General features: G+C 42.3%; 1 protein-coding gene across 1 annotated transcript; it reads right to left on the bottom strand.

Moving 5' to 3' along the window:
• Nucleotides 1-222: 222 nt before the first annotated feature.
• Nucleotides 223-17675, bottom strand: LOC111822269 (probable G-protein coupled receptor 148). Its single transcript, XM_023740112.1, has 2 exons — nt 17547-17675; nt 223-1579 (listed from the first exon to the last, which is right to left on the bottom strand). Exon 2 carries the CDS (start codon nt 1564-1566, stop codon nt 679-681), a length of 888 nt encoding a protein of 295 aa, XP_023595880.1. The 5' UTR covers nt 1567-1579; nt 17547-17675; the 3' UTR covers nt 223-678.
• Between the last annotated feature and the right edge of the window lie 9604 nt (nt 17676-27279).

Raw genomic sequence — 27279 nt, forward strand, 5'->3', positions numbered from 1 at the left:
AGGTAGATGTAAGCAAAAGTGTCTTCTGTAACTTCTAGAAAGTATCTTTAGAAGGAGGGTACAGATCTTTCTTTTCCCCTTCCTCCTTTCGGTTGGCTGGAGTGTGGATGTGATGACAGGTGCACTGACAGCCATTTTGGATCATGAGGTAGAACACTAATCATGGCAAAGTAGAAAAGAACTAGCCTGTTGACCACAGAGCTGCCACATAGGCCTGGATTGTTTATCTCTGGATTTCTTTAATTTTAGAAAAAAAATTAATCTCTGTCTTTTAAAGTCACTGTTATTTTGTTACTGTTTTTGTTATTATATGCAGCCAAACCTAACCCTAATTGATAGAAGGGTATAAATGCATTCTCAAAAGCTGCCTAACTTGCCTTCCCTTACTACTCAAGCATAGTAGGACATGCTGCCAAGAATGCTGATCTGGGTTTTGAATTAAAGATGTAAAGTGGTTTCACGGAGACCAATTCAGTATATGCAGGAAGGAAGTTTGTACGCCAAACAAATAAATTTGACTTATATTGCTTTCAAAATCAAGTCAAGGCACCATTTTTAGGTTGAGTAAAAGGCAGGTCCTCAATCTTAGCTGATGTGTCCATCTGGACTAGAGTTATTGATTCAAAATGGCTGGATATTTGTTTAAACTAGCCCTCTGCTGTTTATCATGTGACCATATCACAGCTGACAGCACATCCAACGATGTAATCTGCTTTGCAGCTCTCTATTCCGGAGCCCATAGATTAGAGGGTTGAAACACTGGGCAAATGCAAAGATGCCAAAAAGCACCAGATTTAAAGCAAAGAAAAACACCCCACACATCTTCCCCAAACCTATGAATACTAGGGTGGGTACTACATGTAAGCCCATCTGCACTAAATGAATAAAGACCGTTTTCCTTGCTTTGATATTTGATCTATTAAAATGGCCAGCCCGTTTCCCTTCCTGGTAAATCAGGGAGTAACTTACAAGAATGACAGACAAAAGAAGGAAAAGGAGAACGATGCCGATGACTCTCGCAGGAGTGCCATTCAAGATCACAGGGCAAAGGGGCTCTGATTGTAAAACAGCAACTGCAGTGGGGCTAGTGCCCTCCATGAGGAATAAGCAAACATTCTTGAGTATAATGGTGGTCCAAGTCCCGGCCAGAATCCTGTACTTAACTGAACTGACAAGGGACAGAGATCGCAATGGCCAGCAAATTGCCAGGTAAGTGTTGACAGCCATCAAGGCCAGAGTGAAGAGAATCCCTTCTCCAACACTCAGCTGTGCCCCAAACACCACCCAGCATATCAGCAGTGGGCTGTTGGCCAGCAGTGCCCGCATTCCTTGGAAAACAATTCCCAGGCCACAGTAGGAGGAGACGCACAGGAGATGGTGACAAAGGAGAATGTACCGGATCTCTTTCCTCAGTTTCAAATTCTGTGACACTATCGCGATAACAATGATAGTGATGAATGTGGCAAAGGAGAAAGCAACCACATATATAGAGGCCTTCACCGTTGCTTCTAGCCTGAGCCAGTCCGAGATGTTGCAGTGCTCAGAAGACAAGTTCATGGTCTTCATGCTATCTGGGCTCCTGGAGAAGAAAAAAACAAGGAAGAGTGAATCTGTGTGAAAGCTGCTTGCATGGTTTTCCAGCTCTCTTGGCATGGGATCTTGCTGTCAGTCTCGTGGAACAGATTGTCTGTGCTTCCATATAAAGGATGACAATTTTAGATAGTATTGGTAGGGATCAAAGGAGCTGGAGAAACCATCTGGGGTCTTACAAAAGGAAGATTTGGAAGAGATACTCTGAGTACTCGGCAAATTGCTCAAAATCAGGTCAGGTTTTTTCTGCTCATGTATCCTTTTCCATCTTTAACTGTGACAACATTTTCAATTCAGAGCTTAAAGCACAACATTCTGAAAGTCAATCGATTAACCACCAAGCACTTGTTACCAATTAGTACATGCAAAGTTCTGGGAAAGTATTCCGAGCAAGAGCATGAGGAATGCAGGGAAGTCAAAGAAGTAGAAGTCATTGACTCAGAGAGTTGAGCCCAAGGGGCACAAAGATTTGAAAGGGTGACTAACAATAATGGCAACCATGACTAACATTTACATAGTACTTTCTAGGGTCAAAACTGTTCTCAGAGTACATTCCTCCCTAACTGGGGTATATTTTCTTTTCCACCAGATGGTTTTATTATGTACTTTTCACAAATGGGGAAACTGAGCCTTAGAGAGTTTAGATAACTTGCCCAAGGCCATATGGTCATTACAGAATGGGACCAGAATTTGAATTCAGGAGGAGGACAACTCCAGAACCCACTCCGTCAACCACTACGACACCACACGAATGTGTTCTCAGGTTTCTTCTTTGGCCAATGTCATTTGACCAGCCAACTGGATCGTTTACAGGAAGCTGGTGATAATATTGTTTCTGTGTTTAAGACATTGAAAGACCGCATATCCAGAAGATGACTAAGATCTCTGTGACCACCAAATGGGTAAGGCATGCACAGAGGCTTCATAAAACCTTCTCAAGCAGCTCAGTAATGAATGGCACGCTGTTTGGCAGCCTGGGGAACCCCCAAATTACAGTATTGTTGTTGTTTTTACATGAACATTCATGGCAGAGATACCAACCATTGCCTCCCCACTTACACCTCATCCTAGGTGTTCAGCCACACCATGGCCCTTGCTACCTTGCTCTAACCTCAGGACCTGTCATATCACCTCCTCCCCCATCAAAGTTGATTGGACCCCAGGGTATCAACTGCACCGTGGAAAACCGGTCCATAGACTGTGCTGTGTCCATCAGAGTCTCTCTCAAAAATCTGACCCAAATGTCCATCATCAGATGAATGTATAAACAAAATGTGGTATATCCATTCAACGGAATATTCCTCAGCCATAAAGAAAAATAAAATCTTGATATATGCTGCAACATGGATGAATATTGAAAACATCATGCTGTGTGAAATAAGTCAGTCGCAAAAGGACAAATATTGTATTGTTCTATGGTCTCACTTATAGGAAATAGGCAAATACATAGAGACCAAAGTTCATGGGTGGTTACCAGGGGCTGGAGGGGTGAGGAAAGGGGGAGGCTTCCCTTAGGCTGCACTGAGTTTCTGTTAAAGGTGGTGGAATAATTTGGAAACTGCTGGTGGTCATGGCTGGACAACATGATAAAATAACCAATGTCACTGAATTGTGCATGTAAAAAATGTTGAATTGAAGGAGCCCTGGTAGTGCAATGGTTAAGCACTCAACTGCTAACCCAAAGGTTGGTGGTTTGAACCCACCCATTGGCTCCATGGGAGAAAGACCTGGCGATCTGCTCCCATAAAAATTACCAAAACCAAAAACCAAACCCATTGCCGTCCAGACGATTCCGACTCATAGCGACCCTATAGGACAGAGTAGAGCTGCCCCATAGGGTTTCCAACGATCAGCTGTTGGATTCAAACCATCGACTTTTTGGTTAGCAGCCGAGCTCTTAACCACTGTGCCACCAGGGCTCCCCCATAAAGATTACAGCCTAGAAAATTCTATGGGGCAGCTCTACTCTGTCATATGGGGTTACTATGAGTTGAAATCGACTTGGCAGCACCTAATAACAACAACAAATTTAAACCCAATGTTGAATTGGTAAATGCTTATATATATTTATATATATATTTACCACAATAAAACAATTAAAAGGAAAAAAAAAGATCTAAAAAAAAAAAAATTTACCCAAGGCACACAGAGAATGTAGTCCAAGTGTCACATAAGTGGCCTGCCAGTCATGCTGAGAGGTGGGCAAGTAGAAGGAAGGGACAGAGAGAGAGAGGCAGGAGAGAAACAGAGGGAAGCAAGGATGAGGGAGACCACTAGGCCCCTGAGAAACGTCAGAAGTCCTTGCAAGACAAAGCGAACAACCTTGGCTTCTGGCCATCTGCTCCACTAGGGTGCTCAACATTTTCTATCCTTGGGTTCTAAAAATATCACACACTCCTCTATCAGGTGAGCTAGCTTGAATGGGTTTCTATTCCTTTATTACATCCCCTCAACTCCAAAATATATAAAATGGGCTCTGAAAAAACACAATAAATTGTACTGATTTCCCAAAGGGCATATAGATATGACAATGGAGATACAACTACTGCAAATTTTTGAGAGTCTAAAATGCCATAGCCTCTATGAAATCCCTCACTGGAGGCCTTTTTTTTTTTTTTTTCTCCTTCTAGGTATTGTTCTGTCCCTGTTTGTGGAGAATTTTCCCTGTGCTGATGGGTTGTTGGTGCCATTGTCATGCTTTTGAACTCTAGGCACTTGTTTTTTCTACTGTCCAACTCTCCAAAGAGGAATAGAAATTGTAGTGGTCATTTTCATTGTCAAAGTCACTGTCAAGCTTTCTTTTTGCTGCAGAGTTTTCAATCAAAATCTTACGAAAGAACTGTCATGGATTGAACTGTGTTCCCCAAAAAATATGTGTATCAATTTGGTTAGGCCATGATTCCCAGTATTGTGTGATTATCCACCATTTTTTCATCTGATGTGATTTTCCTATGTGTTGTAAATCTTACCTCTATGATGTTAATGAGATTGGATAGGCAGCAGTTATGTTAATGAGGCAGGGTTCAATCTACAAGATTGGTTTGTGTCTTGAGCCAATCTCTTTTGAGATACAAAAGAGAGAATCGAGCGGAGAGACAGGGGACCTCATACCACTAAGAAAGCAGCGCTGGGAGCAGAGCGTGTCCTTTGGATCCAGGGTTCCTGTGTGGAGAAGCTCCTAGTTCAGGGGAAGATTGATGACAAGGACCTTCCTCCAGAGATGACATAGAAAGCCTTCCCCTGGAGCTGATGCCCTGAATTTGGACTTCTAGCCTACTAGACTGTGAGAGAATAAACTTCTGTTTGTTAAAGCCATCCCCTTGTGGTATTGCTGTTACAGTAGCACTAGATGACTAAGACAGAACCCCTTGATATTAAACAGAGAAAAGCATATTCACTTGGGTTAAATACCTCCTCCTTACCCACTGCTCCATACACATGACAACAAAGTATGCCTGACCCAAGCTATGGTTTTTTCAGTTACTGCATACGCACGCTAAAGCTGGACAACGAAAAAGGAAGACAGAAGAAGAATTGATACATTCAAACCGTGGTGTTGACAAAGAATACTGAATATACTGGGGGCTCTCAGAAGAACAAACAAATCAGTCTTAGAAGAAACACAACCAGAATGCTCCTTACAAGTAAGGATGGCAAGACTCTGGCTTGCTTACTTTGGACATGTCATCAGGAAAGACCAATTGCTAGAAAAGGACATCATGGTTGGTAAAGTAGAGGGTCAGTGGAAACGAGAGAAATCCTCAGTGAGATGGATTGACACAACAGCCTCAACAATGGGCTCAAACATACCAGTGATCATGAAGATGGTACAGGACTAGGCAATGTTTTGTTGTGTTATATGTAAGGTTGCCATGAGTTGGAGCCTACTGGATGGCAACTAACAATAGTAACTGTGGGGATATATGCCATTTAAACATGGCTGTACTATTGACAACTGCAGCCCCCACAGGCCTCTATGCTGCACAGCATGTTGAGACTTGTCTCCAACATGTCGAGACTTGTCTGGATGTGTTCTCCCAAATCCTATTGTCCCTTTACTGATTGACTTGTTTACCTGAATTCCTTCTTCCTTGCCCGTACTCAAAGCCCATTGTTTTGTTAATTGCCTTATTGATTGCTGTATTGACTATAAAATAAACTCCTGGGACTGAAGTGGGCGTCGACTCCTCGGAGTGACCCTCCTGGCCCCACTTCTCTGTAAGAGTTGTGCAGTTGGTTACTGTCTTCGCCGTCCCGATTACCGTCGCCGCTGCGACAAGTAACAACCTTAATGAGAGAAAAGATTTGCCCTCCTCAGCTGTCTTAGTCATCTAGTGCTGCTGTAACAGAAACAGCACAAGTGGACAGATTTAACAAACAGAAGTTTATTCTCTCACAGTCTAGTAGGCTAGAAGTCCAAATTCAGGGCATCATCTCTAGATGAAGGCTTTCTCTGCCGGCTCTGGAGAAAAGTCCTTATCCATCTTCCCCTGGACTAGGAGGTTCTCCGCTCTGGAACCCCGGATCCAAAGGATGCACTCTGTTCCTGGCACCGCTTTCTTGGTGGTATGAAGTCCCCTGTCTCTCTGCTCACTTCTTTCTTTTATATCTCAGAAGAGATTGGCTCAAGACACAATCCAATCTTGTAGACTGAGTCCCGCCGCATTAACATATCCCACCTCATTAACATCATAGAGGTAGGATTTACAACTCATAGGAAAATCACATCAGATGACAAAATGGTGGACAGTCACACAATACTGGGAATCATGGCCTAGCCAAATTGATACACATATTTTTGGGGGACATAATTCAATCCATGACATCAGCCCATCACCTTCTCATCTTATTCCCTGTGCCTGAGCCTTGCCCCACTGATCTGAGTAGAACTCCCAGCTCTCTAGCACAGGACCTGCCTTGTCCTGCCAGGTCCTCTTCCAGGGCCTGAATGAAATCTAGTCTCCAAGCCCCAGAGTCCCACCACGAGGACAGCTCCCTGTCTGCCTGGTCTCCCAATACCACACATTCCTGGGTTCACTGTGGCTGGGTGTGGCCCATCTGATGGCTGTATGCCCAATTTTGTGGTTTTGCTCCCTACACCCCATTATGTTGGCCTGCCCAGAAGGCCGGCCAGTGTCTGCAGCTTCCCTGCTGGATTCCTCGCTCCTGCTCACCACGACTTCCCTGCACCTGTGCCAGGGTCACCATCCCACATATGCTAGGCTATTCCATTTAGCAGGAACCCCCCGGACTGCAGTGAGCTGGACTGAGACGCAAAACCCTCCATAGGGCATTCAATGGCTGTCACTGGGCTTCCTCTAGAATAAAATTTTGAAAGACATTTTTTTTTTTTTTTCTGAATACTGCAGCTGCAGCTATAATAAAGGCTAAACCACCAAACCTCCTTCCTTCCAGATCTGAAATAGTTTCAGGGAACCATGCCTTGTTGAATACTAATTCACTTGGCACAGTGTTTCATCCTTACACTCAACCACTGTTTATTGAGCACTGAAACATACGATGCATAATCCTAAGCAATAAGTTTGTAAGGTGATAAAACACAGTTATTGACATAAAGAAGCTTATTGTCCAGTGGAAGAAGCAGACTATAAATGTCATAAGATAGATAACAATAACCAAGGGCATCAGGCCTGGTTTTACTCATCTACCAAAGGAGTACGAAAGCCAGGTGCGCTACCGGAGGGGAGTTCAGAAATAGAAGCAATCACAGTGGCTGGAAGCAGTCAGAGAAGGCTTCCTGGAGGAGGTGAGACTTGAATTGGGGCTTTCTAGGATGAAAACTAGGGCAAAGCAGGGTCAGATGAGGGGGGGAGGGGAGAGAAGCCGGGCAGATTCTAGGTGTGTTCAGGGACATTGAGTAGATAGATGGGTTTTGTTAGAGCAGCAGGCTTATGTTGGAGACTACTGAGCTGACTAAGACTAGGAGCAGATGTTAGGGAGGCGGGGCTCAATTCCATTCTGAGGGATTAAAATTCACCCTGTAAACGATAAGGGGCATTGCGTGATTAAAATTAGCCCATGCTTTGAAAATAGACCCAAGATGCCCAGCTGTGCAGATGCAGCATTGATGGGAGCTCAACAGGGCAGGCAGCCTGACAAAGGAGAAATGTGCAGTACTGTCACAGGAGTGAAGAAGCCCTGGCGGCACAGTGGTTAAGAGCTCGGCTGCTAACCAAAAGGTTGGAAGTTCAAACCCACCAGCTGCTCCCCAAGAGAAAGATATGGCAGTCTGCTTCCATAAAGATTTATAACCTTGGAAACCCTATGGGGCAGTTCTCCCTGTCCTACAGGATCACTATGGGTTGGAATTGACCCAACAACAGCGGGTGGATCATAGGAGTGGCTTAGAGTACTTATTGTACCCATGAAATCTCCAAGAGGGTTGCAAATCTGCAAAATCAATGAGGGCAAGTTTTATTGCCTTTCATTTATTTATGCGACCTCAGAAAAATCAGCAATTTATTCAGGGTCCTACAGCCAGAAAGAACTTCCCAGTCTCTGATTCCCAGTCCTTCACAGAGATATATTTGCATATCCAGAGTTTGTGGCAACCAAACCCATAGGAGAAGCCCCCATCTAGACATGACCTCCACCTACCAACAGTTCTTAGATCCTTTCTCTTTTTTTGAAATTCTAAAATGGGGAACACCTGCTTCTTTTTAGCCCAAAATACTACTTCAAATTTGAAATAAGACCCTTGGAGACAAAAGGCTTCAGCAAAGAACTGCATTATATCCCTAACGGCCCTGATGAAGGAGGCCCGGGGTGGAATGGTTATTGTTATGTATTTCACGGCATTTATATTCTGTTTCTTCCACTTGACTTAATCAAAAGGTTGGAGGTTCGAGTCCACCCAGAGGCACCTCGGAAGAAAAGCCTGGTGATCTATTCCTGAAAAATCGGCCACTGAAAACCGTACGGAGCACAGTTCTACTCTGACACATGTGGGGTTGCCATGAGTCACAATCGACTTGACAGCAACTGGTTTTGCTTTTCCCTGACAAAATCAGAGTCAGCCACACCAGCACTCCCTGCAAAAGTCCATGACTAGACTGTGCAAACTCCAAAGCCCTGCTTGCTAAAGCACTAAGCCAGGTGGCTCACATTAATGCCAGTTGGCATTTCAAGGTTGTGAAGGGCTCCCCACAGCCCTCTCAGGCTATCCTCCCAGCAGTCCACAGAGGCAGAGAAAACGCAGGAACTTTATCCCTGCTTCACGGGAGGAGAAGGCCAAGGGTGCAGGGCGTTGCTAGTTAATGGTGAGGCCTGGCTTCATCCCCAGGCCTTCCGATTTCCAAGACCATGCTTTGTTGTTGTTTTGTTTCATTTTTGTCCCTAACACCAGCATATTAAGGTATGTGAATTTCATTCCTTAAAAAAATAAAAATAAAAAAGGCCGAGCAGGAAAAAGCAGCCATCAGTTTCCACTCATTTCCGGTAGCTGAGAATAGCTTCCGGTGCGTCACCGCTAGACTTCTCCCAGCACCAAGAATCTAAAAGAGGAAACATCTCTGATCTTTGAAGAGGGGCTTTCCTTCTCAGGCACCCACAGTGAGCCAGGCCAGTAACTGACTCGCCACTGATGGGAAGAACCTGTCAACCGAGAATGAAATTCACAAACGGTGGCAGGCGCTCGGTGGCTGCAGGCAGGAGGCCAGTGAGACGTGGATACTTCCAGAATGGCTCCTAAAACCCTCCCGCCCCTGTGATCCAACCTTCTCCTCCTCCCTAGTAATCATGCCCCTTCTCTTTAAATACTCTGTTCCTCTGTTCTGCTCGTGGACTTACTTGTATAGTGAAGCCCCGTGGTCCCCTCTGTTATTCTCCACAAAAGGAGCAGGAAGGAAGGGAGGGAATCGGTGTTCATTGAGCGCAGCCACTCCACACCGGAATGAGCTCTTACGAAGTATTAGCTTTTATTGCTAACCATCTGGAGACTGCGTAGGCGTGGAAAACTGGGCAAAGTCCCAAAGCCTCTCTAGATATATCCTGTGTCTTCTGAAGACAGAAAAATTACACGCTTTTCTCATGAGTCGTTTTCCAGGCAGTAAACTTTTTGAGCATTAACCTGCCTTTTTTCATATAAACACAATTCTCTGGCTTCCTTTCCCATATTTTTTCCTGAAGAAAAATTTGATCTACAGATGTTCTTCTAAGTACTCACAGAATCAGTCAATCCAGACAGCCTCTACCTTGCTTTACTAGAACTTTGCCCTTTTCGAAAATACTTGGTGTTTAAAAACGCATCTTTAAAAATAATATGCACATGTATCTTTACTGAATTAATGAGATTTTGAAACACCAGGCTGCCCACAGACAAGGACAAGGTGAAAAAGAATCCAAAACCTAGAGTCTAAATTAACAGTCAAGAGGGAAGGCTTGGAAAATGAGTAGCTATTAATAATGTCGAGGAAGCTCTTTACATTTTATAATTTAAATAATGATAAGTGTGTGTGGTCCTAAATTATGGCCTAACCCAACCAACCAGTCGCCATCTAGTTCATTCCAACTCATGGTGCCCCCACGTGTGCCAAAGTAGAACCGTGTTCCGTAGGGTTTTAATGGCTGATTTTTTGAAAGTTGATCACCAGGTCTTTCTTCTGAGGCGCCTCTGGATGGAACTGAACCTCCAACCTTTTGATTAGCAGCCAAGTGCGTTAACAGTTTGCACTAGCCAGGGACTCCCAACTTATTACAGTAACTACAATATCTATATTAACAGAGGATACAATGTAATGACATATTTCACTGTCCTTAACAAAAATGTATCACTACCGATAGAAATAAGGCATAGGAGTCACTCCAGGACTTCAGAAAGAGACTGTTTAATACCAGCTATAACGATGTGGAAGGAGCCGTGGTGGCGCAGTGGTTGAGCACTTGGCTGCTAACCAAAAGGTCGGTGGGTCAAACCCACCAGCCGCTCTGTGGGAGAAAGTTATGGCAATCTGCTTCCGTAAAGATTACAGCCTTGGAAATCCTATGGGACAGTTCTACTCTGCCCTATAGGGTTGCTATGAGTCCAAACTGACTCGACGGCAATGGGTTTGGGTTTTTTTTTTTTCCTTTGGTATGATGTCATCTATGACAAATAACTTATCCCATGAATCTTCATAGAAACTTAAATAATGAATTTGTAAGAAATTTTGGTACACAGGCTGTGATGGTTAGTTTTATGTGTCAGCTTGGCTAGGCTATAAAACAAAACAAAAAACCCCAAACCCATCGCCACTGAGTCGATTCTGACTCATAGCCACCCTATAGGACAGAGTAGAACTGCCCCATAGGGTTTCCAAGGCTGTAAATACTTACGGAAGCAGACTGCCACATCTTTCTCCCTCGGAACAGCTGGTAGATTCAAACCACCAACCTTTTGGTTAGCAGCCGAGTACTTTAACCACTGTGCAACTACAGTATCCAGTTATTTAATTAAACACTAGTTGTTGCTGTGAAGATATTTTTTATTTTGCTTACCATCTACAATCGGTTGACTTCAGCTAAGAAGATTAATGTGGCTGGGCCTCACCCAATCAGTTGAAGGCCTTAAGAGCAAAAACTGAGGTGTCCCAGAGAAGAAATTCTGCCTCAAGACTGCAGCAGCAACTCCTGCAGATTCCAGCCTGCTGACCTGCTCTATGGATTTTGGACTTGCCAGCCCCCACAATCACATGAGCCAAATTCTTAAAATAAATCTCTTCTGTCCTACCTGTACCAGTTGCCACTGAATTGACTCCGACTCATGGAGACCCCCATGTGTGTCAGAGTAGAAGTGTACTCCATAGGGTTTTCACTGGCTGGATTTTCAGAAGTAGATTGCCAGGCCTTTCTTCCGAGGTGCCTCTGAGTGGACTCGAACTGCCAACCCTTTCACTTAGCAGTCAAGCATGTTAACTGTTTATACCACCTAGGGACTCTGTGTGTGTGTATTTCCATATATATCCCATATATATCCATGCTATTATGTATGTCCTGTTGGTTCTGTTTCTCTGGAGAACCCCAAGTGTTAAACTTGCTAAGATAAAGTAGTCATCCAATTCTACTTGGATTGAGTTCTCTGCATTGGCATGGGACTAACCAAGGAGCAAATGTGGCAGGCTCAACAGATGGACATTTATTCAATCTGCTGGTGAATTCCAAATACCTTTGTGTCCCTAGCACGGCTCTAAGTGTTGGGGACACCACAGCAACCAACAAGCACCAAGTCTGTGCTATCATGGGCCTTATACAATCCTGGATCTTAGGACAGTTATCTGGCAGGCGGGTAACTGATGGCCTTTCTCCTCCCGTCCCTACCTCTCTAGATGTCAGAGGTCAATATTATGTAAATAAACCACAAAGAGCAAACAGCAATCTGTACGTGGCTGAGTATGTAATTCTGGTCAATAATACTACCCAGAATCTGAGAGGAATTTTTCTTTGGTCTTCTGGTTTGTCTCTATTGAGTTCATCTGGTAACATTTACATTTGAAATATGCTGAAGTTAATTATTTTAATGTTGCACTGTTAAAATTATTAAACTGGTTAAAAGTTAATTTGGCAATGTATGACCTTAGTATTATTAAAGCTCATAACGCAACACATAGCAGCCAAGATGATAAACTTTCTTGTTTTGTTAGTAGGCACCCTCTACTTCAAAGTTAGTGGTTTTCTTCCGTTCACAGTTAAAATAGTCACCCATCCTAAAGCAACAGGATATACCTCTTGTCTCAGCAGATCAGCCATTAACCAGAAGTTCTGTCAATACTCTTTCTTGGCAAAGCTGCAATCAGCAGATTCCAAGAAGCATTTTAGTTTCGTCTGTTTGATTTAGCTTAGGGGATGACTGTAAACTTTCTGCCAGGTTTAATTCTATTTCCTCAAATTAAAGTACAATTTAATTACGGCTATTCTTGCTAACCATATATATGTGTATATATGTATACATATACTGTGATTAATTTTACTGAAGAAAAGAACTCCATTTTGAATCTGTGCATGATATATACTGCTTAGCTAAATACTCTCATCTTTATTAAGGGTCTTGGCATGACACGCATTATATTTGATTGTACATGCTCTGTAGAGTCAGCTCTTTAAGCCTGAGAACTGTGATTTTAATTATTATAATTGAAACGGAAATCCATGGATACCTTAACCTATTGCCTGCTTTGAGAACTTGTACTTAATAAATAATTGGTTGTTCACTGGAACTTTAATTGCTGTATAATTGATCTCTCTCAATTGCAAGAAGCCTGTGGTGCAAAGAGTTAACGTGCTCAGCTGTTAACCAAAAGGTTTGAAGTTCGAGTACACACAGAGGTGACTCGGAAGAAGGGCTTGGTGATCTGCTTCCAAAAAATCAGCCACTGAAAACCTCATGGAGCACAGTTCTACTCTGGCACACATGGGGTTGTTATGAGTCGAAGTTGACTCCATGGCAACTGGTTATATATTTATACATTCTTTTGGCAGGGATATTAGCCCGCCAATCACAGCAAATTCTATTACCAGTTGGATGGACTTGCATTTTTCCATTGCAAAGTCCATTTACACCAAGTTATTAAAGTTCTCTGTTATTTTCATTATCATATATATTTGCCTTTTAGAATTGGCATAGGATTTTGAGTTATATTTATAGATCATATGGCTGTTTCAGTACTTATTTTTGTGATTATCTTAAAATATGATGAGTACATTTATCTTTTCATTTAGTAGACTTATTCCCAAATAGAAAATATATTATTGTTATTGATGCTATTTGTGCAAAGATTATTTATAACTTTGTTTTGTATTTTACAAAAGAAGTGGCATTCTAAGTATTGGTGACAAAGAAAATAATTAACTTTGAAAACCCCCAGCTGCATTATCATCAAACCACTTTTGAATGATCAGATAATTTACAATCAACTAGACTTTTTCAATCCATTCCTGTATTCCAATTTCTCCATTTAAACATTCACTCATTCATTCATTAAATAAGCCTTTATAGTACACCTACTATGCGTCAGGCACTGTGCTAGATGCTGGGCCGCAGAGGTGAGTGAAACATCGCCTCCATCCTCAAGAAATTGACTTCATTGATTTGGTTAGGGGTGCAGGTGGAAATGACCAGTGGTATAGCTTATGAGCCAGGCGGCAAAAACATAGAGCAATTTCACATTTTTTGAATGGGGAAAAAAAATGCATGGAAACCACAAATCTTTGGCTAGAATAAAGCAAGTTCGTTTCTTCTCCTTTTCCCAAGAAGAGGATCTGGGAAGGTGTCTTCCTTCTCTTGCAAGAAAAACCAGGGTGGGAAATATTGCAATGAATCCCAGACAGGACAGACACAGGGCCAGCAGGAGAAGCCTCCTGGGAAAAGCCAGGGCACCAAAAAGTTGAGTACGACTTCTTACTAAAGAAGACAGAAGCAGGTGATGAGGCCCTCTTGAAAACCACAACTGCATAAGTGAGGCTGGCAGTGGGGATAGGAAACAAGGACAAATCAGATGAAGGCAAACATGTCAATGATGCCTGCAGAAAGGAAACAACCAAGAAATAACCTAATTGTGTTTCAAGGGCACAGATAGCAAGATGTAGATCCGGGCCAACTTTGGGGCTTGACCTAAATGACTATGAGGCTTGAGAAGCTACCCCATCGCAGAACAAATGACCAGTCTTTGAAGGACTTCTCAGTGTGCAGTACAACTGGATGGGTCCAGGTGACAGCAGAGTGCAGGAGGCAAGGGCTCCTGGGAGGGGAGGGTGGACCTTAGATAAGAGAACAACTGCTGGGATGCTTAGTCCTGTAGTGTGTACCCTACAAATGCACGGCTCTGTCACTCTGATCTAGTGAGGCTTGCACCAGTACCCACAGAACCTTCCATTGAACTCTGAGTTTCCTAAACTGGGGAGCCTATCCCAGGTATAAAAATGTTTCACTGCTTTCCCACCACCTCCTGGGCCACTTACGCCATGCACATCCATGGGCTCAGGCCTCTTAAATTAACAGAGACCATGAAATCCTTGGCTGTGGCAAACTCTGCAAAAAATCGGGCTCACATCACAAGTCTCTGGTTATTGACAATTTCACCTTCCTTGAATATCCTCCTTTGTTTCATACTTTGAGCCTGTTGTTAAATATGTGTTTGTACTTAGTCTATGTCTTGACTTCCTGCATTGTTGTTGTTGTCATCTGCTGTAGAGCTGGCCCTTGACTCAAGGCCACCCCATGCACAATGGAACGACACTGCCCAGCCCTGCACCGTCTCCATGATCGATTGTGGATCAGACTGTTGTGATCCACTGGGTTTTCATTGACTTCCTAGATTCCTGATCTCAAAACACTGAATATTTTTATTGAACACTGAATACTGAACATTAAATATTTTTTGGATGATCCAGAATTAGGGGTCACATGAGGTCATTTGCTGTTTCAGAGTGGTCAGAGTGATACCGAGCAAATCCCCACCTGGACTCCAAGGCAGTGGGACCTGGTCAGAAAGCAAAGGTACCCATCTGGGGGACTACAGCACCTGAGGGAAGACCACAGGCCACAAGAGAGGACCAGACCAAGGGCTTCAGCTTCTGTAACCAGAGCTGTAAGAATCCACTTCTTAGGGAGGGAAGTGGTGTCTCTAGGAGGTCCTCCTGGAAAAATGCACCCTACCCTAGGACTTGGAGATTGTTTGCTGATGAGATTAAGGTGCCTTCTTGGCAACATGAGGGGGTGACCAGCCTGATCCCAGAAATGTAATTCTTGGAAACCGTACAGCACATTTGTGGATTCAACTAATAAGATATTGGGATAACAGCTGAAAATAGAAGGTAGCTGTTCCCATACAGTGGAGCCTTCATGGTGCAGTGGTTAAGAGCTATGGCTGCTAACTGAAAGGTTGGCAGTTGGAATCCACCAGCTGACCCTTGGAAATCCTGTGGGGCAGTTCTACTTCGTCCTATAGGGTCTACTCTGTCCTATAATGTTGCTATGAGTTGGAATCGACTCAGTGGCAATGGGTTTGGTTTTGTTTTTTTGGTTCCATTAGAAGCAATGAAAAGCAAAGAGTATGAACTTACTAATGTACCGTCAACACTGAAGAAGCAAAGGGGTCCTAACTAAGGTAATATTCTGAGCCATTTGACAAGTACAGTGAAAACTATGAGAGCCAGAACTCGACAGGATTGCCTTGTTTTTCTGGGTCTCAAAAGTTTTCTGCCTTTGACAGGGTGCAGTCTTACCACTTTTCTATTACTCTCTATTAGTGGATTGAATTTTCCTTCTCTGACAGGTTTCTGTCTCACACAGATTCTGGCTTTTATAGGTTTACTACATGTCCTAAAGGCTGAGAGATATTTATGAGGCTGCCACAGTTTTACTACTTTATTCAGTGAGTATCTACTATATGCTAGGCACTATGCAAAGTGACTACAGTTAAATGGAAAAATAACAGGACCCCCTGCTAAAGATTTGCATTTCCCCCAAGGATGGACTGAATTAGAATCCACATTTTAACAAGATCCCCAAGTGATTCTTATGTATAATGCAAATTCTCAGCAGAGGGTTGAACCAAAATGAACTGATTCGAAGTCCTGAAAAATAAGGCAGATGCCTTGCCTTTGTGGCGCTCATAGCCTTTCAGGAAAGAAAAGTATCTGAGTAAATAATTTCAATAACCTAAAAAACCAAACTGATGGCCATCGAGTAGATTCCGCCTCATAGCGACCCTATAGGACAGAGTAGAACTGCATCATAGGGTTTCCAAGGAGCGGCTGGTGGGTTCAAACTGCTGACCTTTTGGTTAGCAGCCGAGCTCTTAACCACTGTGCCACCAGGGCTTCAATAATTTCAGTACTATGGGTTAAATGCCTTAGTTTAAAATGTTATAGAAGCCCAAAGGAGGGAGTGTGATCTTCCAGGAAGGATCAGGGAAGACTTCCCATGGGTCACTGACCCTTGAAAAATAAGAAGGATCTATCCATCAAGCTAGCCAGACCTCCACTCATTCGTTCATTCATTCATCACATATATGTTGAGTACTCTGACTGTTCTAGATGGTGTGGGTAGGACATTGAACAAGACAGACAAGATCTTTACTCTCATGAAGTTTACTTTCTGGTGGAGTGGTCAAGATGACCGGGGGAAATACAGAATGGTTCCTTAAGACAGTCCAACGTCTGCCTTCTGGCCTCATTCCTCTCCCACATGTATTTTCCTACTGAGAATGGAGTGCCTTGACCACTCGACCCAGAGCATTTTGATTCTTTCGGTAAGCATAGCTCCCATCACGGAACTAAAATACCAGCTTATTATTTGCCATCACAATGGAATAGCCCAGGGGGGCATGGTCAGATAAAATCAATTTCTGAAAACGCAGAGCTAAGAACCAACCTCAAGCAGAAATGGAAGAAGTGAGAATAAGATCCCCGTCTTAGTCATCTAGTGCTGCTAAAACAGAAATATCACAATTGGATGGCTTCAACAAACGGAAGTTTATTCTCTCACAGTCTACTAGGTTGGAAGTCCAAATTCAGGGCATCAGCTCCAGGGGAAGGCTTTCTCTCTCTGTTGGCTCTGGAGGAAGGTCCTTGTCATCAATATTCCCTGGACTAGGAGCTTCTCAGTGCAGGGACCCTGGGTCCAAAGGTTGAGCTCTTCTCCTGGCACTACTTTCTTGGTGGTATGAGGTTCCCATGTCTCTCTGCTCACTTCTCTTTTATATCTTAAAAGAGATGGGCTTAAGACACAACCTGATCTTGTAGATTGAGTCCTGCCTCATTAAAGTAACTGCCTCTAATCCTGTCTCATTAACATCATAGAGATAGGATTTACAACACATAGGAAAATCATATCAGATGACAAAATGGTGGACAATCACACAACACTGGGAATCATGGCCTAGCCAAATTCATACACGTATTTTTTGGGAACACAATTCAATCCATGACAGACCCGCTGGCCCAATCTGAGACAACCTTACCTTATTTTACCAGCCAGGATCTTTTCTGCCAGTGGAATAGCTAGTCCTCATTTCCAGGAAAAATGTGTGGGAGAACAGCTAGAGCCTCTTTACAAATCCTAGGAAGAACTTCCAAACTCCGCATCTCACAGCAGTAACCCACAGGACATGCTCTAGGACCCTGAGCATATGGTTCTGAAGGCCCCTTGGGCAGGTGACTTCTGCCAGTGTCGCGCTGTGGTTCACGGTGCAGAGAACTGCAGGACCATGCAGAAACCGAGGACTCTCTGCGGCGGCCACTTCCTGAAAGAATACTCAGCGCCTTCTGTCCAAGAAGGAAGTGGAGGAACCCTGGGCCCAGCCTTCCTTCTGCACACAGGGGTCCCTCTGCCAAGAAGTACCTGCCCTCCACACCCCTTCTGGGGTTAAAACTCACTTCCTGATGTTTAAAAGGGACAAGGGAAAGTGTCGCTACAGAAGGTTGAAAAGTTTTCTTCACCCTAAGATTATAAGTGGAAAATTCAAACCACTGGAAACCCATGGTTTCAAACTAGACTAGCCTTCAAAGATCTTAAATTATGTCTCTAGAAGTGACCACAATTTCAACAGAGGAAAGAGGAAGGCAGTTAGAAGCTTCTGCAGGACGCAGTTGGTGCCATTCTGAAAATTCGTGCTTCTTATTTGCCAAGAGGTCTGCCTTAAATTCCTCAAGTTGCTAATTACATTGCAAGTATTGCTGTTGTTTTAGTTTCTGCCAAGTTGGCTCCAACTCATGGAGACCTTCTGTATAATAGAACTAAACATTGCCCAGTCCTGCACCAAATTCACGGTCTTCGATGTGTTTGAGCCCATTGCAACAGCCACCATGTCAATCCATCTCGTTGAGGATTTCCCTCGTTTCACTGACCCTCTACCAAACATGGTGTGCTTTTCCAGCAATTGGTCTTTCCTGATGACATGTCCAAAGTAAGTGAGCCATAGTCTCACCATCCTCCCTTCTAAGGAGCAATCTGGTTGTAATTCTGGTGCAAGTGTTAGATATCTGCTTTCCCTCATATTTATAGCTTTTGTTTCTTTTTTAATTAACTTAAGTAATATGTGTTTGTTTTCAAAAATTTAAAATACAGATAAATACAAACCAAAAAAAAAAAAAAAAACCCTTTGCCATTGAGTTAATTCCGACTCACAGTGACCCTATAGACAGAGTAGAACTGCCGCATAGGGTTTCCAAGGAACAACTGGTGGATTTGAACTGCTGACCTTTTGGTTAGCAGGCATGCTCTTAACCACTCTACCACCAGGTCTCCAAATACAGGTAAGGATGAAAAAAAGAAAAATTCCCCATATTTCCACTGCTTGAAGAAAACCACTGTTGACACATTTGGGGACATCCTTCCAGTCTTTTTTCTGTGGTGAGGTGGATATCAGAATGAGCTTCTCAACACCCACCTCAACCCACACCATTGTGGAGCATCCTTGCAGCTCTGGTGGGATTTACCCCATCCCCTGTATGGGCCCTGATTTGACTAAACTAAATTACTACAATAATTTCATGCTCTTGACACAGTGTTTATTTTAGGGACAAGCACACAACCCAGACCAAAGCCAATCAATGCATGACATTCCCCTGGCCCCAGGGAGGCACATGATCAAGATGGTCCAATCAGAGGGAAGCCTAGGACTCCTGCTCAATGCCGTGGAAGAGGCACTCACAGGTCTCTGGGTTTGGACAAAGTGGTGCTATGATCTGTTGGCAGCCATCTTGCAACCACAGAGGAGCCAGCCTTGGGTGAAGTGGATGCTACAGAAGGCAAAAAAAAAAAGAGATAGAAAAGAAACTAGGTCCTTAAAGAACTGTCTGAGCTGCTAAATTAAGCTAACACCTAAACCTGTTATCCTTCTGGAGTTTCTCGTTACATGAACCTATAAAGTTGCTTGTTGAAGCCACCTTAAGTTGAGTTTTCTATTACTTGTAACTGAATGCATCCTAAATGAAGCAAGTAGATATTTTTATAAAAATGAGTCTATATTGTATATATTATTTATAGCTTTCTGTTTAAAAATATAGGGTTGCTAAGAGTCGGAATCGATTCGACAGCAATGGGTTTGGTTCATAAATATCCTTTTTGAGAAGGATATTTTGATGCATTTTTAAAGAAAATACACACACTTTTATAAAATAAATCCACTTTTATAAAATTATTCATTGCTACAGAGTATCCATTGTATGGAAGACTATGAATTGCTCATCCAATACCCTATTGTTAGACATTTACTTTCTTTCCTGTTTTTCCCATATTATATAGAAACAATTCTGTGCTGAGTCTCCTAAATATTGGGGGACATCCTTATTTCCTTAGGGCACATTCGTAATGTAGAATTTCTAGGTCAGAGTATTCACGTGGCTAAAGAATTTTTATTCATATTGCCAAACTGTGCTCCAGAAAAGTTGTTTCCATTGTATTCTGACAGCAGTGCATGAGAATACCCAACAACACTCCGCCCTCCCAGCCCAGAACTCTCCACACACCCGGTGCTACAAGTTTAAAGTCTCTGCCTAGGTGATAAATGATATCCAGTTGCTGTTTAATTTACATTAAAAAAAAAAAAAAAAACTACATAGAGTACTTTTGGCAGCCTAGAGCTCTTAACCGCTGTGCCACCAGGGCTCCACAGAATACTTACAGTGCTTATTTTTTATACATTTATTTGCTTATTGCTGTTGTTAGTAGCTGCTGTCAAGCAGGCCCCGACTCATAGTGACCTCATGCACAATGGAAGGAAATGCTTCCAGTCATGCATCATTCCCATGACTGGTTTTGGATAGGGCTATTGTGATCTGCTAGGCCTTTCTTCCTAGTCCTTCTTAGTCTGGAAGCTCTTCTGAAAACTATTTAGCATCATAGCAACACACAAGCCTCCACTGACAGACAAGTGCATTGACATGGAATCGAACCTGGGTCTCCCACATGGAAGGTGACAATTCTAACACTGAACCACCACTGCCCACCTTGCTTATTGTATGTATCCTTTTCTGAATTGTCACTGACATCCTCTGCCCACTTTTAATTAACGTATTTGTTTATTTCTTACAGGTTTGTAAGAGTTCTTAATCTATTAGTATTATTAAATACTTGTCTGCTTTATGCATTGCAGGCCAAAGATACAGAAATTGAAGATTTTTACCAACTTCTGCAGTCTGAAATTGATCAAAAATGAAATCAAGATGCATTGATAAATACTGGTGTATAGAATGCAAAAGTTGTAAACAAAGAAGGACTGGTAGTTGGAAAATATGGCCTTGGTGGTAGAAACAATGCTGGAGATCGCCTGATAGAATTTTGCCAGACCAATGACTTCTTCATTGCAAATACCTTTTTTCAAGAACATAAACAGCAACTATACACATGGACCTTACCAGATGGAATACACAGAAATCAAATCGACTACATCTGTGGAAACAGAAGATGGAAAAGCTCAATTTCATCAGTCAGAACAAGGACGAGGCCAACTGTGGAAGAGACAATCAATTGCTCATATGCAAGTTCAAACTGAAGCTGAAGAAAATTAAAACAAGTTCAGGAAAGCCAAAGTATGACCTTGAGTATATCCTGCCTGAATTTAGAGACCATCTCAAGAATAGATTTGACGCGTCAAACACGAATGACCAAAGACCAGATGAGCTGTGGAATGACATCAAGGAAATCATACGTGAAGAAAGCAAGAGGTCATGCAAAGACAGGAAAGAAAGAAAAGACCAAAATGAATGTCAGAAAAGACTCTGAAAGTTGCTCTTCAGCATAGAGCAGCTAAAGCGAAAGGAAGAAATGATGAAGTAAAAGCGCTCAACAGAAGCTTTCAAAGGGCAGCTCGAGAAGACAAAGTAAAGTATTATAATAACGTGCCAAGATCTGGAGTTAGAAAACAAAAAGGGAAGAATACTGTCGGCATTTCTCAACCTGAAAGAACTGAAGGAAAAATTCATGCTTCAAGTTGCAATATTGAAAGATTCTATGGAGAAAATATTAAACAATGCAGGAAGCCTCATAAGAAGATGGAAGGAATACACAGAGTCACTGTACCAAAAACAATTGGTTGACATTCAACCATTTCAGAAGGTAACATATAATCAAGAACCGATGGTACTTAAGGACGAGGTCCAAGCTGCACTGAAAGCATCGGTGAAAAATAGGGCTCTAGGAATTGACGGAATACCAACTGAGATGTTTCAACAAATGGATGCAGTGCTGGAGGTGCTCACTTGTCTATGCCAAGAAATTTGGAAGAAAGCTACCTGGCCAACCGACTGGAAGAGATCCTTATGTGTACCCATTCCAAAGAAATGAGATCCAACAGAATGCAGAAATTATTGAAAAATATCATTAATATCACATACAAGTAAAATTTTGCTGAAGATCATTCAAAAGCAGTTGCAGCAGTACATCAGCAAGGAACTGTCAGAAATTCAAGCTGCATTCAGAAGAGTACATGGACCAAGGTATATTATTGCTGATGTCAGATGGATCTTCACTGAAAGCAGAGAATACCAGAAAGATGTTTATCTGTGTTTTACTGACTATGCAAAGGCATTCGACTGTGTGGATGCTAACAGATTATGAATAACATTGCGAAGTACAGGAATTCCAGAAGACTTAATTGTGCTCATGCAGAACCTACACATAAACCACCAGGCAGTCGTTCAAACAAAACAAGGGGATACTGCATGGTTTAAAGTTAGGAAGGGTGTGTGTCAGGGTTATAGTCTTTCACCATACTTATTCAACCTCTATGCTGAGCAACTAATCCGAGAAGGTGGACTGTATGAAGAAGAACTCGGCATCAGGATTGGAGGAAGACTCATTAACAACCTGCGATAGGCAGATGACACAGCCTTACTTGCTGAAAGCAAAGAGGACTTGTCTGACAAAGATCAAAGACCACAGCCTTCAGTATGGATTACACCTCAACATAAAGAAAATAAAAATCCTCACAACTGGACCAATAAGCAACACCATGATAAACAGAGAAAAGATTGAAGTTGTCAAGAATTTCATTTTACTTGGATCCACAATCAACACCCATGAAAAGCAGCAGTCAAGAAATCAGATGATGCATTGCATTGGGCAAATCTGCTGCAAAAGACCTCTTTAAAGTGTTAAAAAGTAAAGACGTCACTTTAAGAACTAACGTGTGCCTGAGCCAAGCCATGGTGTTTTCAATCACCTCATGTGTATGCCAAAGCTGGACAATGTATAAGGAAGACAGAAGAAGAATTGATGCCTTTGAATTATGGTGTTGTCAAAGATGATCGAATATACCATGGATTGCCAGAAGAACAAAGAAATCTGTCTTGGAAGAAGTACAGCCAGAATGCTCATTAGAAGTGAGGATGATGAGACTTCATTGCACATACCTTGGACATGTTATCAGGAGAGACCAGTCCCTGGAGAAGGACATCATGCTGGTAAAGTAGAGAGTCGACAAAAAAAAAGAGGTAGACCCTCAATGAGATGGATTGACACAGTGGCTGCAACAGTGGGCTCAAACATAGCAACGATTGTGAGGATGGCGCAGGACAAGGCAGTGTTTTGTTCTGTTGTAACACAATTGACTTGATGGCACCTAACATCAACAACAGCAACATATGCATCACAAATAGTTTCCACAGTTTGCCTCGTACTTTTTAACTTCCCTATGGAGTCTTTTACTGTTCTGAAGTTTTTAATTTTTAGTTAGATCTATCAATCTTTCACTGTACTGTTTTGGCCTTTTTTTTTTTTTTTTTTTTTTGTCATTCTTTAACTAGAGAGCCTCACAGTCATAGATGTACAGCCTCCACTAGTAAAGGTGATCTGGTGGACAGCAGGGAGAATCTGGTGCTTGGGGATGGTGAGATCCTGAACGCTTAGGAGGCTGCCCAGGTGTTGTAAATAACTGCCTTCAGGAGTGGGCAATCCCTTATCCCAGTCAGAAAGGCCTGGACCCCTCCTCTCCTGACTGCTTTTCCTTATTTTTGTTTCATATCTTGATTTCCCCTTCTTGTCAACCCCTTTTTTGGTCCAGTACATTGGCTCTAAGCGTAGCAATCAAATGCCACCTCCTCCAGGAAATTTTCCCTGATTTCTCCAGCCAAAATCAACCCCTTCCTCTTTTGAAGCCAATAGCACTTTTTAAAGTCTCTCTTATGGAACTTGCTATTTCATTCTTTGTGTTCTAGTTAATTATGGAATTCCCCGGTGATCTCCTCAACATCTGGAAGGTGAGAAGTAAGAACATTGCCAAAGAGAAAATTATAAGACGGTAGTGAAAACATAGATGCAGAAGATGGGACAGGAGATGTCTTTACTCCTCCTTTTGAGACTTTCAGTCCATACGAAGTCCACATTGCATTGACACTCAGCAGTCCCTTCTACCTTTGACCTCACTCTGTGTTCTCTTCTCACTGCCAGAGCCCATGTGGTCTCTTTTAACCCTCTTCCCTCCCTACAGGGAGAGAACTTATTATATAATGAGAGTGGTTGTTCAACTCAGAGGAAAAAGGATTGTTTTATTTAGTGGGCCCTGGCATATTGGGTTGGCCATCTAAAACTCTATCTTTCCAGTCACAAAAAAAAAGTCCAGATGGATTAAATACATAAATATAAACAATAAACAAATATTTTAGAAGAAAATACAGGTGATATTTGTGGTAGTGCAGTGGTTAAGAGCTCAGCTGCTAACCAAAAGGTCCGCAGTTCAAATCCACCAGCTGCTCCTTGGAAACCCTATGGGGCAGTTCTACTCAGTCCTATAGGGTCACTATGAGTTGGAATCGACTTGATGGCAATGGGTTTGGTTTTTGGTTTTTGTGTAAATGACTTGGGAAAGAAATTCTTCAGTAAGAGAGGAAACCCAAAAGACATAAAAGATACAAATTTTACATGTTTATTTGGCAAAAGATATCACGAATGGAATCAAACATCATCCAATACTGGAGAAAATACATTTGTAACACCTATGACAGACAAAGGGTTAACATATCTAAGTTAAGGTATTCAAAAAGTTTCTACAGTTTGATAAGAAAAAGCAAATAACCAAGAGAAGATGGGCAAAGGATATGAACAGGAAATTCACAAAGCAGATGACGAAAATGGCCAACCAATGCAGGCAAGATGCTCAGTTTCTCTGGAAATTAGGGAATGGGATTAAAACGATGCCATGATATTTTTAAACCATCAGATGGAGGAGGGTGGGCAGGTGGCAAAGGATGAATAACAACATCCTGAATGGATCAAGAGGCAAAGACAACACAGACTGGGCACATTTCTGGTGGGAGTGTGATTGCTGTAGCATTTTGTGTCACGAATCTAGCAAAATGCATTAAAATGTCATATACCCATGTGCCTTGTTTCAGCAACTCCACTGTGAGGAAATGTAGTCTACAGAAATAAAAATGCCACTATATAAGCACACCCGCCATCCATCCGTCAGTGGAGGCTTGTGTGTTGCTGTGATGCTTAACAGGTTTCAGCAGAGCTTACAGACGAAGACAGACTAGGAAGAAAAGCCTGACAATCTACTTCCAAAAAGCCAGTCAATGAAAACCCTATGGATCACAGTGGTCCAATTCTGTTACGTACAAGGTCACCATGAGTTGGGGGCCAACTTTACGGCAGCTAACAACAAAGTATAAAGACACACTTGCAAGGATCCTTATTGCAGCACAGTTTGAAACAGAAAACATGAAAAATCACCTAATTGTCCATGAGTCAGGGTGTGGTTGAATAAATTATGAAATATACACATCATGGGGTATTAAATAACCATTAAAAAGTCATTAGATACATATTCGTGACTACTAAGTGTCGGAGGAAGGGGGGAAAGGGAGTTTTTGCTTAAGGGGCGTTGAGTTTATGTTAATGGCATAATTTGGAAAAGGATTTCGATAATGGTTGCACAACATGAAGAATGTAATCGATGTTGCTGAATTATACATGTAGAAATTGTTGAACTGGTGAAAGCCTTGTGGTGTGTATTTTTAGCACAATGAAAAAAAATTAGATCTATAGGGACTGACCTGGAGAAATATCCATGATATTTTGTTAGTTAAAAGCAAGTTTCTGTATGGAACAACCAGAATAGAAATGAGAATGTTCACTCATTTTGAAGAACGTAACCAATGTCACAGAACGATCTGTGTAGAGAATGTTGAATGGGAACCTAAACAGCTGTGTAAACCTTCACCAAAAACACAATAATACTAATATGCCCAGTTTTTACCTGGACAGGTAGAATTCAGAATAAAGGTTGCATTCTCAGCCTCCCTTACAGTTAGGTGTGGTTTTGTGATTAAATTATGGCGAATGGGTTGAGAACAGATGTGATGTGTGAAACTTTTCTTTTGTTTTTGTTTTTTTTTAATTGTACTTCGGGTGAAGTTTTACAGAACAAATAGTTTCTCATGAAACAGCAGTACACATATTGTTTTATGACATTGGTTAACAACCCCAATGTGTGAAACTTCTTGGGTTGTGCTCTTTAGAGAAGGACAATACCATCCCCCTCCCTCCTTTCTTCTTCTTCTTCCTTTGGTTGGAGTGAAGATGTGGTGGTGATCACATGGATCACATGGATGAGTCACCAAGGATGACAGTGCAACAAGCTAGAAGAAGCCTGAGTCCCTGACACCACAGAACAGCCATATCTTTCAGACTGTTTATACTGGACTGTTTTGTGAATGAGAAATAAACTTCTATCTCGTGAAGGCCATAGCTGTTTTCAGCCTCTATTACAGAGTCAAGCACGTATCTTAATTTAAACAGTAATATATGGACCCATGTTACACACACACACACACACACACACACACACACACACCCGTTGAAGAACATAGATACACCTAAGAAAAGATACAGAAAATTACATATCAAACTGTTAACATTAATTACTTCTGGAATGGGATTATAGGATTGTAGTTTGTAAGGCACATAACTCATCTGTAAGTTTATCGTACTGTGGTGGCTTGCGTGTTGTTGTGATGCTCGAAGCTATGCCACAGAGATTTCAAATACTAGTAGGGTCACCCATGGTGGGCAGGTTTCAGTGGAGCTTCCAGACGAAGACAGATTAGGAAGAAGGACCTAGTGATCTACTTCTTAAAAAATTAGCCAGTGAACCAAGGCCTCCACTGGACTTAGTCCAGTACAGCTAGATGGTGCCCGGCTACCACCACTGACTGCTCTGACCACGATCACAACAGAGGGTTCTGGACAGAGCTGGAGAAGGATGTAGAGCATAATTCTAACTCACAAAAAAAAAAAACAGACCAGATTTACTGGCCTAAAGGAGACTGGAGAAACCTCGAGAGTATGGCCCCCAGACACCCTTTTAGCTCAGTGGTGAAGTTACCTCCGAGGTTCACTGTTCAGCCTGAGAGAGGACAGCCCGGTAAAACCAAATGAGACTAACGAGGTACAGGAGTCCAGTGACAAGGGCCAGAAGGCAGAAGGGGACAAGGAAGCTGGTGATAGGGAACACAAGGTTGAGTAAGGATATTGTTGATGTGTTGTGAGATTGTTAACCATTGTCATAGGGCAACATTTGTAGTAACTGTTAAATGAGAGACTATTTTGTTCTGCAAGCCTTCATCTTAAGTGAGAATAACGGCACAATTGGAAGAGCGTAGTCAATGTCACTGAACTGTGTATGTAGAAATTTTTGAAATGGTGTATCTTTGGCTATGTGTATTTTCACCAAAAAAAAAAAAAAAAGGCTG

Source organism: Trichechus manatus, unplaced genomic scaffold (assembly GCF_000243295.1).
Source record: "Trichechus manatus latirostris isolate Lorelei unplaced genomic scaffold, TriManLat1.0 scaffold00147, whole genome shotgun sequence".
NCBI lineage: Eukaryota > Metazoa > Chordata > Mammalia > Sirenia > Trichechidae > Trichechus > Trichechus manatus.

Excerpts from the sequence above, each read along its gene's own strand:
- LOC111822269 (XM_023740112.1), bottom strand. The coding sequence starts at position 1,566 with ATGAAGACCATGAACTTGTCTTCTGAGCACTGCAACATCTCGGACTGG.